Source organism: Poromitra crassiceps, assembly GCF_964638095.1.
Source record: "Poromitra crassiceps genome assembly, chromosome: 1".
Taxonomy (NCBI): domain Eukaryota; kingdom Metazoa; phylum Chordata; class Actinopteri; order Beryciformes; family Melamphaidae; genus Poromitra; species Poromitra crassiceps.
Window position 1 is genome coordinate 117,345,779 of NC_139623.1, and position 13,623 is coordinate 117,359,401.

Genomic DNA, 13,623 nt, shown 5'->3' on the forward strand with positions numbered 1-13,623 from the left:
TCAATTTTCACAATACTCCCATCTTGATATAACATATTTTACGTGGCTAGAATTACTAAAACACATTTTTTATGTTATGATATGGCTGTTGTACACCTAAATCAGCAAAAAAATCCACTCTGCAGAATTCCGCAGATTGTTTGAAACAACATGCGCAGAAAATCCTCCCAAAAATTTGCCGATTCGGGAACTTGAATCAAGCTTTGAATGGACCTCATACAAAATAAAATTCAAGGATATGGACCTTAAAGTCCCATTATGTAGTTTTTCTATTTGGGGAAACTGTGTCCTCTACCATTACCGATGCTAACACTTCCCTGTTTGTACGTTCAGATATTCCTTTTGGCCGGCTTTAATTTGTCATAATGCTGTCATTGTTTCATGTATGGACACTGGACAGCTGATAGCACTGGAATATTTAGTCAACTCACGCCATTGCCTCGGAACCATGGCCCCTATTCTCCCACAGGCCTTCGGCGCTAAAACGGGCCTTAAACGCAAAAAAACGTGCCTTGCGCCTGCCTCGGGAAGATATCAACAGGGCTTTAGGCTGCCAAATGCGCTTTAGGCGGAATGGGCGTGGCGCACTCCCTGAATGGGCGAGAATGGCCGTTTCGGCCTTAAATATCGGCCTAATGATATCTTCTGACCTGGCGTTAATTTAGTGCTTTGCGCTTTTGAAAACCAGGCCTATTCAGTGCGCTGGTTGCGCGGAGCGCTCCTCTGGCTCTCCTCTGTCACCCTTCTCTGTGTCACTCTCTCTCTCTTGATCAGTCTGACAGGCACAATACGACTCTCTCTCTCTGACTCCCTCGCTCAGACAGACACAACACACGTCCCATAGAAAAAAGAAGTTGTAAGTTCACTGCCTGGCTTGTGAAATCTCCCACCATGCAATGGGCTAATCCATTTCGCTACTAAATAGCAACCAAATGAGCTGAAATAGATATAAAGGTAGATCTAAATAATGTGTAATGGTAACACAACCTGCAATTGTAGAACATTTCAATATTGGACCAAATAAAACATTGAAATGAAAACACCACCCTATGTGAAACATATATGTCATCCTGGGCCTATATATATCCCTCGTCGATTTAACGTGATTTAGATAAGTGACAGCGTAACGCGCTTCTACTGTCGTGCTATACTGTGATGTCTGCTCCAATAACTTGGCCCTACTTCACATTTAGTTTTACAATAAAAACACATTTCTGCAATGACTTTACATAATGTAGGCTATATTTATGTGCATCATCCTACCTGATTGGTTTGAGAAGCATAATAATATGGAATAATAGCCTATGGAGACAGACAGACGGGATGAAGGGGGGGGGGGAGCAGAGTGCTTGGCTTTGTCTGGTTTTACTGGATTTCTCCTGGAATTGGAGCTTAAAAGGCAAGCGTGTGACTCTTTACTGCACTTCTCCAATGAGCAGATGGTGCATAATTTTACGCTTAAAAGGTGTGGTTATAATGCTTGAGGCCGCGTGTAGCGCCGATACCAAGATATCAAGTGCGCTGGTCCACACCCATTAATCTGGGCTGCGCCAGGCCCTAAACGCAGTTTCTACGCCGATACAACGATAGGGCCCCATGTCTCCAAGCCTTGTACACTAAACACCCTGGTTTCCACGACATTATCAAATACTCGGATAGCCATCTTAAGTATTTGCCATGATGAACTATCACACTGGAACAAAACATATTACAGTCAGCAGGAATAGCAATGTGCTTGGTTGCATCTTTTTTCAGGTTTGTACCCACCATCCCCACAGACAGACAGACAGACCGACAGACCGACCGAAGTGGTTGATGGACAGGTGGATAAGGCCGTTGGTCAAAAACCTACCAGGAAGTTCCAGTTGGTGTTGATGCGGTCAGCCAGGCCGGTGATGAGGAGAGCGAGGTAGGCAAAGGAGAGGAAGAAGGTGGTGACAGAGACAAACATCACCCAGCCCTGCAGCAGAGGCACCGGTATGTTGGAGGATGCCACCAAGATCCATACCAGACCGCCCAATACCTGGGGATGCAGAGAAACATCCGGTCACAAAAGCAGTAGGCTGGGCCGATATTCCATAATATCAAATGTCGCGATATCTTCCACAATATTTGAGGTGGGAGATCACAAGCGTGCAAGTTTCCTCAATTGTCTCTGCAATCAAACAAATGCAATCTAATTTCTTAGGCTATTAACATTATTATTATAAGAATGGTGTCATTGATGATGATGGTGATGGTGATGGTGATGATGATTTATTTCGTGTGTTGGGGAAGCTACTTGAAAGCATAGCTTAGGAAGTTACCAACTACTTCACCATGGAAGTAGTTGAACTACAGCAAAGCTACCCTGGGAGAAATGTAGTTTAGGAAACTACAAGCTACGCATAAAAGTAGTTCAAACTACTTTGCAAAAAAAGCATTAAATTGATGATGTACACGTGTGATATATGAAATAAAAGGTAACCCTTTATTTTACAGGTCTCTAACAACGTAAATAAATATGTAGTTACATGGTACTGGACCTATAAAATGGAGTGAGTCTATTCTGTATAGTTACATGCCGGACACCGGAGCTGCGGCCTGGGACAGAGATTGCTAAAACCCAGTGGTGGATTCAAATCACTGAACTTCTGATTGCGAAGCAGGCAGCTTTAACCACTCAGCCAGCAGGGCTTTATGAGTTTCATAGTGGAGTTTGAGAGGATAACAGTATGTCAGTCAGATGTAGTTGTCACTTCGTAGCTTTGTTACTATACACAGAGACTTGGGGGAAAATATTGATACGTTGTTAGTTGTAGCTTGAATAGTCTCGCTGGCCAGCCTCGTTTCCCTTCCATCCGAGGAGTCTGGCACCGCAGGTCTCCATAGTGGGATTGCGATGGGTGGCACTTAGCGGCAGTGCCCTTGGAAAATAGTTTCCAACAATCCAATTTGCCGTTTTCAGCGTGTAGCAACGAGCTAGCGTGTAGGTTTCTGCCGTTAGCTTGCTAGCTAGTTAGCGTTGTTGTTTTCACTGAGGCGGCAGGGCACTATTTACAGCGACACACAGGGAGGAGGGAGCGGAAGCCGCTCTGATTGACATGGTCGGAGTCAATGACAGAGTTTGTAATAAGCCGGGAGCGGACATCCGGCTGCCACTGAAACAGTCGCTCCAATGGGAGAGCAGCTGTAGAGCAGGGGAGGGCTTATCCAAGTTGCCTGTTTCCGCTGCGCCAGACTCCTCGGACAGAAGGGAGAGGAGGCTGGCCAGCGAGACTATAGCTTGAAAGACTCAAAAGGCAGATGCTATTTGCACCCGGGTGTAAATAGTCACAATAGCTGATGTGACTATTTACACCCGGGTGTAAATAGTCATGTTAGGCATGTGGCTATTTGTACCCGGGTGTAAATAGATTAGAAAATGATTAGAATGTAACATGTATTTTGCAAATTGGGAGGGATTTATAGACGGGGGGGGGGGGGCATGGGGGTTAGTCTTTGGGGAGAGATGATCCGGAGGTCTGGTGACCACAGGGGTCTTTGAGGGGCTTCGACGGGGTCCCCAACAAATTGATGGGAAAATGATTAATTTACAAGAAAAAACTAAACTTTACCACTATTCCTTCAGAAGTTGTAGCTATCATAGACTGTGTTGCATAGTTGATTGCTCTATTGCTGACAAAAATGTGTTATTGTAAGCCGCTTTGGATAAAAGCGTCTGCCAAATGACGTAATGTAATGTAAAGAAGCTAACAATTAGAAAATGGGGAAGAATTTCACTATCTAACAAATCAGAGAAAATCACCATCATCACCACTCACCAGGGGATATTCTGCATCAAGGAAGTTTAATGTTACTTGGCTTGTGTTAAATTAACCTAGACCGCTCATCAATTATAAACATTGTGCAGCTCTTTATTTTGTCATACTGTAAACAGTCCTCTACACTCCATTTCATCATTTTTATGTTAATATGACTTTCTGAAAGTTCCTTGAACCGTATATGGTAGTGTTATGTCCAGATTTTGCAATTGATGCATATAAACTGTGAATATAACCTGTTATAACCTCTTATCTGTATTGTGTTTGTGTATATATTTTGCTAAAATTGTCAACTCTGGAAACTGTACTGTTGCCAACTTTGTAGTTGTACCTGTCACTTTGCCTTACTAACTTTGTACTCTGCCACACTTGGCTGTAAATAGTCTGTCCATATCTTGTACATGTTTGAATTTTGGCATATTTATTGTGTTATTGTGTTGTTTATATCTCATGTAACATGTGCACCTACTAGACCAAGACAATTTCCGTGTATGTGCAAACATACTATGGCCGAATAAAAAAAATCGGATTCTGAGATTTAACTATTTATGCTAGATTAAAAATAAATAGAAAAAAGTTTCCACAACCTGGAGTCAAACCCAGACCACTGTAAAACTGTACTGCACTGTAACTTAGTGGGTGAGCTATCCGCTCATGGAAAATACATTTGGCCTTATCAGCGGCAAGTAATATGATTTACCCACCGCCTCTGCGACACCACAGGTAAACAGAAGACAGACAGAAATATATTTTATATCATGTATGTTAACATGTATGGCCTAAACGTGTTTTTATATTCTCAAGTCCATTACCATGTAAATACATGAATTACAGTTGATAGACTCACTTAATTTACAGGTGTGGTACCATGTAACTACATATGAATGACAGCTGAATAGATTTCCTTCAATTCACAGGTCCGGTACCATGTAGCTGCCTGCTTTGCAATCAGAAGTTCAGTGATTTTAATCCACCACTGGGTTTTAGCAATCTCTGTCCCAGGCCGCAGCTCCGGCGTCAGGTCCGGTACCATGTAACTACATACTGTATGAACTACAGTTTAATAGACTCACTCCATTTTACAGGTCCTGTACCATGTAACTACATGAACTACAGTTGAATATACTCACTCAGCACCAGTGGCTCCTTCATTACATTACTGGCTTTCCTGGGGAAGCTAAGCAGGTCTGGCCTATGATACTCCTTGGATGGGAGACTGGTGCTAGAAGTGGTGTTGGAGGACCAGTAGGAGGTGCTCTTCACCTCGGGTCTGAATAATAATAATAATAATAATAATAATAATAATAATACATTTAATAATAATTAAAATTTGATTAATTGCACAGCCCACACACCACGTCTGATCCATCTCCTGCACAACTTCCTCAGTGACAGACCGCAAACTGTTCGGGTCGGCACAACTACATCACCTGCACTCACCAACGCAGGGGTGTGTGCTGAGCCCATTCCTCTACACACTGTACACAAATGACTGCACCCCTCACCCACCACCATTTACCTCAAATACTCTGACGACACTGCCATTTTCTCACAGACAATAATTCTGTTCTGGACTATCACAATACTATTGCACACTTCTAGCCTGGTAAACCAGCCGGTCACGTGAAATCACATTTCATTTGGTTCAATTCAATTCAATTCAATTCAATTCAATTCAATTCAATTCAATTCAATTCAATTCAATTCATTGTCCACAATGTGGAAATGTGTCTTTGGCTTCACAGGTTTACTTGTGTGACCTATAGTTTCTGCCTCTGCTGAAGTATTTCACAGGAGTCGGAAGGATGGAGCATTTGTGGTTTATTCTCTGGAAGGTGGGACACATAGCAACCAGCTACCACAGATAGAAGCCATTCTCTGTGAGCTACTTTTACATAGTGATCATATAGTGGTACGTTAATTTGACTGTATATTAAAAAAAATTACAAAATAAATAAAATAAATGTTTTTTAACTGTACATATCTTTCATATCTATTCATGTAATGGCGTCAATATCACAGTGCAATACATATTCTATATCACTTGTAACCAAAACTGTTTTTACTTATGTTTGTAAAATCATTAGATATACTTGGTATGACCTATAAGCAGCTTTTAACATTAGAAATTACATTTAAACAAGATACAATAAGATACATCATGACAAAATATACAGGTCCCTGAGTCCTAAATCTAAATGCTCCGTTTTTATAGGTTTTTCTTTACAGCTCAGCTCAGTTTGCCTTAGTCCTATAGTCCTATGATGGGCCGTGGGCATTCCTTTCGATGGCAGCCTTTCTTGCAGATTCCAGATCTCCTCTCCAGTCTCTGATGTTGTCTATCCATTCTGTCTTCCTTCTCCCCCGTCCTCCTTCCTTCACACCTCTCCCTCTATTGTTGCACTAAGCTGTCGCCTCGTCTTTTCCTCTGGTCATATCTTCTCAGCTTCCTCTTCTTTACTTCCTCCAGCATTCCTTGCTCTACAGTTATTCCCACTTTCGCCCTCACCCAGTCATTGGTCCGTCTCTCCTTCCAACTGACTCTTAGTACTCGTCTCCACAGCCACAGCTCGAAGACCTCAATCATTCTGCCTTCCTTAAGGTCCAGCTTTTACATCCATACAGCGCGACGCTCCACGTCAGCGCTTTTGCTAGCTTCACTTTCAGCTTCAGGCTTAGATCTTGTGATTTCCACACTTCCGTCAGGTTTGCTGCAATGCTCCTGGCCTGTCCTATTCTTATCTTGATGTCTGCAGCGCTGTCTCCTTCAGGGGTGATATAAGATCCCAAGAACTTAAACTTTTTCACATTTTCAAGTTCATCAACCTGGATTTTCACATTTCCTTTCCCATGCACTTTCATGGTAGAAGTCTTCAGGCTGTTGATGTAAGACCCATTTCCAAGCTCGATGGCCTGAGATGGTTTGCCATGGTCGTGATTTCCTCTTCATTATTTGCGATCAGGGTTGTGTCATCAGCATAACGAATGTTCCAGACAGCTCGACCTCCAATGCCCTTTCCACTTCGCTCCAGGAGATTGATCTCCACCTCTCTCATGATCCTTTCCCCAATTGTATTGAAAAGTATCGGTGAGATCAAACAGCCTTGTCTGACTCCCTTTTCAAAACGGAAAGGCTCTGTCCTTTGGCCTTGTACTCGGACCACTCCAGTGGCATTGTCATATAGCTTCTTAACTATCCAAATCAGGTGTTGTGGGACGCCAAACTCTGAGAGAGTCTTCCACAGGGCGTCATGGAAGACAGAATCAAAAGCCTTAGAGTAGTCCACAAAAAGGAGCCACAGTTCTTCATCGTCTTGCTTTTTTGCCACTTTCTGGATGATATTTCTGACAGCTAAGATGGCATCTGTCGTTCCCTTGGCGGGCATAAAGCCAAATTGCTCTTCTGCAATCTGAGGTCCAAGGTAATGTTGGAGTCTTTGTCTGATGATCTCCAGCAGGATCTTAGATGTGTGGCTGATCAGGCTGATGGTTCTATGCTTTGTGCAGTCTTGAGGACCAGGTACTTTGGGTAGTGGTACCAATTCTGACACCATCCACTCCTCTGGCCAGATACCAGTCTTCCAGATAGAGTCTATGATGTGTTTCATCGCTTTCACTGTTGTCGCTCCTCCTGCTTTCAGTGCTTCTGCTGGTATCTCATCTAGGCCTACTGCTTTGCTATTTTTTAATTTCTTAATTGCATATTCTATCTCACTTTCGAGCACTTCTGGTTCTGCATCTCCTTTCTCCACCTCTTCTTGACATTACCGTCCCTACCAAAAAGCTCTACGCAGTAGTCTTTCCATCTTCTACAAATATCCTCCATATTGTAGAGCATCTTTCCATTAGCATCTTTGATGCCAATCCCAGGTTGTGCCGTTTGCTTCCTCATGACTTTCTTGATGGTCTTGTATATGGTTTTAGAGTCTCCTCTCTGCTGTGCTTCCTCGGCTTCTTGCAGCCTTTCCCTGTACCACTTCCTCTTTGCTTTCCTCAGTGCTGTCTTCACCCTCCGTGAGGCAGCTCTGTGTACTAGGCTGTTTGGTGTCTCCCTCCTTATATTTCTTCTTTCCTCAATCAGTTTCCAGCAGGTGTCATCAATCCATGGTTTCTTTGCTTCTTGTTGTCTGACCGGGCATATTTCTTCAACTGTTTCTGCTATAACTTTTCTGAGAGTTGGCCACGACTTATCCTCCATGATCTTCTCCTTCAGTCGCGCTTCAAATATTGCTCTTGTTTTTCTTTACAAATAATAATATATTTTTAGCTTGACTGCCACCTGCTGGTGGTCACACACAGAGACTTGCGCAGACATACTGACACAGACACACTGACACACAGACACTGCTGGAATTATTAGATAGATTATGCGCTTTGTGAAGGCAATTTGTATCAATAAATGTAATGCACCAATGTCTCCTCACAGTTGTGTTGACACATTTTACTTAGATTTCTTTCTTTCATGACAATATTTAAACTAAAATACACAAGACAGAGACAGAAAACTTGACAGATGAGATTACAACACAATAACCAAACACTACACATCACCACCACCACCACAACAACAACAACAACAACACTCTACCCATCCAGGCTTATACCACGAAGCAAGATTAGTGGCTTAGCGAGGTAAATTCAGGTTCAACCCTAGGTTTGCCGTGCTACGACGCTAGTTAACTTCTTACCGAGATAGATAGCAACTTATGCTCTACGGCTAACCTGCTCTGTAGCAGGTTAAGTTCAGAGGATAAGATCAAAACCCATGAAAGACCCACCTTCTTACCAATCAGCTCTCTGGAAACAGCAAGTCGCCATTCATATAGGATCCCTATTATGAAAAATAGATTCCATTCAAATGAAAAAGAAAAGAAAAAAGAAAAAAAGACATATGGCTCCTGATGAATTAATCGAGGACTGAAGCCTTGCACTTGTTGCATGCAACATAATTAAAATAAGCTAGGGCTGCACGATATTGGAAAAAACTGACATTGCGATATTCCCTGCCCCTGCGATATATATTGCGATATGAAAAAATACAGATTTTCACCAGATTACCAGAATAGCTCTATTTTAAAGAAAAGAATACTTCTAGAATGATTGGGATGATTTTGTAGAGGAGTCCATCTGATTTTGGAGGGGAAATTAGGTATTTTAATGTTTCTCAACCACTGGGCTGTCGCCTACTGTAGGCCTCAGAGCGTCATCTATCAGGGTGCATACACATTTTGACCAATGGATTTCCATGACTTAGGCTACATACATGAAAAAGTGAGTAAGTTATGACATTCTACTTTAAAATGTCACTAGCCTACACTTCACTTAGTGTAATGCAGCCTTTAAAACCAGGGAAAGACAACATGTATGCTGTATCACCATATTACCATATCCAACATCTAAGACCATATAGTCTCATATCACAATATTGATATACAATTGATATATTGCCCACCCCTAATATTGAGTGCCAGAATCTACCTCCCAATGATGCTATTTGCAGAAAAACATTAGATTTCATTGATTATAATCACTGCTTTCAACTTCTTTCGTTCTTCTAACGTTTCAATAAATCAACAATGAAACACCCCTGCCACTTTACACACTTGGTCTGACCCCCCGGAAACCCCCTCCAGAAACGACCAAGTGGTACACTCCGCATCTGCGGAGTTCCGGTTTTTGAGCGCAAGGCTGGCAGTACAGAGAGACGAGGATTCACATGCAGCCGACCGGTGACAAACAATTCATTCGTGAAAAGTAATAAATATACATTTAATTGCCCAGATATGTCTCTTCTCTTTTTATTTTCACTGACATGTTTTGTGTAAATAAGTCGCTATGTATGATTAACTCTACCGTAACGTTACTGCTATCATGTGATGCAACATCAGAGACTTGAAGGGGAGAGACAGCCACAGTGATAAACGGACAACTTCTCAGTAATCAGCCTTCGTGTCATAAGTTGCGGTCTTGCTTTTTGGTGTTTCAAGAGTAGATATCTCCACTCCACGGACATGTTGAGTTACAGCAGCCAGCCTGCTGTATGCGAGTGCGCTGCAAACTGTGGACAAGTCCGCCTCCACAACCACATCGTTTACAGACGGGCTACCGTCAGCAACGCAACATAAGCAAAAGATAATTCAATTTAGGTCTCTGTGCATGTTTGTTGTGTTGAAGCTAAGCACTAAATGAGTGAGTACAGTAGCGGGGCGTCTCTCTCCTTTGAGAGAGCCTGCATTTCACTCAGTAGGCTACCCCTAAAGTGAGAGTTTATCAAGCAACATGACGAGTTAATTTGCTTTTGACATCGCACGTCCTGCGATGTGACTATCGCGCATGCGCACATCGCAATGTCGATGTGTAAACGATATATCGTGCAGCCCTAAAATAAGCCCTAATTACCAATTTGGAATATGTTTTTATATTTATTCATTTTTGTGCTCCCAACTAGGCTAGATACGTTTGACCCCGCCGATCGATTGCAGCTGAACGGTGAGTGGAGAAATATCACTAAACTAGCATAAAAAGGTTACATAAAGATCTCCAAAGCGCACGGTGCCGTGTGGGCAACGGAGCTGAGGCTGACGTTGGGTTCCACATGGTCATACATGCCAGAATAGCCTACTACATCTAAGCAATTTAATATGAGATCGCCTGCACACAGATTATTCATATCTAGGCTACTCCTGCATTTTGCAGCTGCAACTGTGTTGCTTTTGGCCTGTATGATGTGATTGAACTTCATATTGTATGCGACTCTGCTGTCAATATATGTGACCACAAAATAGGCTATTTAGGCTATCTATTTATTTATCAATGAAATCTATGCCTGCGCCGTGTCGATTCAGTTCAGCAGCCTTTTTTAATTTTATTATGATTATATAATGTATTATTTTTATTTTTATTGATGGCCTATTATAGGAATTATTCCATCAGTGCGACCAAACACATCATGAGATCATTATTATTCATTGAGCCTAAATGATCTAAATACGCCTACGGATTTTGGAAATTTAGACTGAGCTAGATTACACATTACTTCCACTCGCAAAAAAGACATGCAGGTTTTATTGAGTTTATTGAGAGGGTGAATTGAGCTGCTGTAGGAATATACGTGGAGGCAGAAACCGCTCTTCAAAGAAATTACTGATGTGAATAAAAGCGGTAACTTTAGACAGTCATTCAGGAACAGACTAATAATATCCAATGCGGATTTTGATTCTGACATACAGTAAAGCTTCACTTTGATTTGCGCTTTGAATGAATGAGGAAATAGGAGTGTCTGGCGCAAGCCCCCAGGAATAGTGCTGGGCTGTGAAGCCATTTGAACATGGTGGCTAAGCTCTGTATTGCAAGTCACGTGACGCCATGCAGCCCAGAAAGCAAAATTCCCATCCACTTGCATGGGGACCCCGGCAGCTGTTAAACCCAGGGGAATTTTTTCCGGGTGTCACTCAAAGTATAAAACGACTCTTTTAATTATCCCAAAAAAAAATCATGGGGCATTTTTTCTTCAGAAGCCACTAAGAGCCGTATACGGTTGTATTTTCTTCATCTACCATACATCTACATCCATGGGTGGGAGGGGTGGGAGACGTCATGAAATACGTCATGGCACACATGCGCACTTCGCCTTGGGCCGCATGGTCAGGAAGTAAAACCAGGAAGAAAAACCCCCCATGATGGCTTCATGCGCCAGTGAGAAGCCTCCGTCCGAATGCATGGGTGGGCGTGGCTCATCCCCTATCCAGTTATTTTAATACATCCGTGGTCTGGCGCTGTAAAAGCTGGAGCAGTCTATATTGCATTGTGATTGGCTAGTTGTTAAAAACCATGCCTCTTGAAAACCAGAGTCGTGGTATGGGTTAGCTAGATTGCAATGATCTGTTTAAGCCAAACCAGATCAAGGGACAGATCCTGGATCTGCTTATCCTACATTTGTGGTATGGGCCTCAGGACCCAGCCGCAAATATTTGTTTGTTTATTTGTTTTTGTTTTTTTATTATTTCAATAAATTTACCCAATTGACAAAAGTAAAACTAATGACAGTTTCTGTAGGCTATATTTTTTTATTTTAGTTTATTTAGTTTTGTAATTATACAATATTGTTTCAGTTAGTTTTCTTTTTTCTATCGTTTTTATTTATTTATTTTTTAAGTTGGGCGAACTAAAATGTCACCCCCCCACTTAATTTTAGTTTTTAGTTTAGTTTTTTAGTTAACTATATAACCTTGTTGTGAAACTATACACGCAGCATAGTGCAATCATCATGACAAGCAATGCATTGACTGAAAACACTGAGCAGCCTGCACCATCATCAGAGGGCACACACACACACACACACACACACACACACACACACACACACACACACACACACACACACACACACACACACACACACACACGCACACAGCCTGTGCAGGCCTACGAGATAACGCATGAAGAGGCTAGAGGCCTTTTCAATGGTAAACAACAAATAAATAATTATGTTGTGACTCTGCAGGTGCTATAGGCTTGATGTTCACCTGCAGAGAAACACCAGAAATAAACGTATATAAAAGCAACTTACTATCTCTAAACAGATAAGCGCTCCAGAGTAGGTCCGCAATATCTCCAGTCCCAAAGGTAGAGAAATCGTTGGCGCCGGGAAAGAGGTGGCAGCGGGATTAGTGGCTGGTTCCGACATCTCTCTTCTTCTCTCTCTCTCTCTCTCTCTTTCTCTCCCGCTGTCTCTTCTAGCTCTCTCCCTCAGTCTCTCTCCCCTCCCTTCTGAAAGACACAGAGGGCTCAGTTCAACAAAGGACGCGGGAGCAGAGGGGAAATTCCTCCGGAGTCATGTGTCCCCTAAACAGGTCGGACAGGTGCAAGGGCCACTCCCTGAACACTCGTGCTGCCTTCAGGTGCCTCGCCTAAAACTCCGACATCACAGCGTGGTGGTGGCCTAAATAAAATGTCAATTTACATTTGTGCAAACCACAGATACATTGAATGTCAACATTTATGAAACGAAATATTTTGCATATTGACATTTCTATCCACCTTATTTTTGAATGCCCCACTGTAAAAAATAATTGTGCGTACAAGGTCCGGTTTAACGTGACTCATTGTTGCAGCTTGCCATTTCCTAATCATGTATTCTACTTTATTTGAAAAGATGGCCACCTACACTCAGTCCCTTGTACCCTGGCTGAATTGAACATAACTTGGCCAATAAGTATGTAACATACCAAATAAAACAACCCGTAATATCTTAATTTTATGTAGAATGCAGAGGACATGTAACTGTTAAGTTAAACTCGCGTTCAAGGAATATTGTATTTACTGCGCTGCTCTAAAATAACGTTAGTGGCGCGAGGCTCAGAGAGCCTGTTCGTCCTAGAAGCCACTCGCTTTGCACCAGAAGACAATCGATTTGGGGGTGGAACACGCCAGGATTGGCCAACGCCAACGCCAGTGCCCAGAACTGTCGAATCAAATCATCGACAGAGATGCTATGGCCCGCCTCCCAGTATTCTCAGTGTGCGGAGATAGATAGAACGTTAGAAATATAGCCAACCACGTTATAAACAACTAAATGCTGATGGGTCCGTATGGAAACGGTTGTGCCCGAAATGGTTAAAAGTTATATCAATTTGGTCATTCAGTGGCGTTTTACTGCCATGTAACATAACTAACTAGCGGCTAATATTAGCCACGATTACCCATGAATCAATGCACTGCGCTCTTAAAGGGATATTTATCGACGAGATTTTTGCCAAGCTGGACCTGATTAGTGATTTGCTCCGTTCGCCCAGACGGGTGTCAAGCTGTCAGCAACAAG

General features: G+C 42.4%; 1 protein-coding gene across 1 annotated transcript in view; it reads right to left on the reverse strand.

Annotated features, from left to right (window-relative positions):
• The window catches only part of mal2 (mal, T cell differentiation protein 2), a 22,364-nt gene extending 9,848 nt beyond the window's left edge, over nucleotides 1-12,516 (reverse strand). Inside the window, exons 1-2 of the mRNA XM_083644389.1 lie at nucleotides 12,373-12,516; nucleotides 1,853-2,023 (exon numbers count right to left, since the gene is read on the reverse strand). Of these exons, the coding sequence (XP_083500515.1) occupies nucleotides 1,853-2,023; nucleotides 12,373-12,489 (288 nt within the window). The 5' untranslated portion in view covers nucleotides 12,490-12,516. The remainder of the gene's footprint in view (nucleotides 1-1,852; nucleotides 2,024-12,372) is intronic.
• Nucleotides 12,517-13,623: the final 1,107 nt, after the last annotated feature.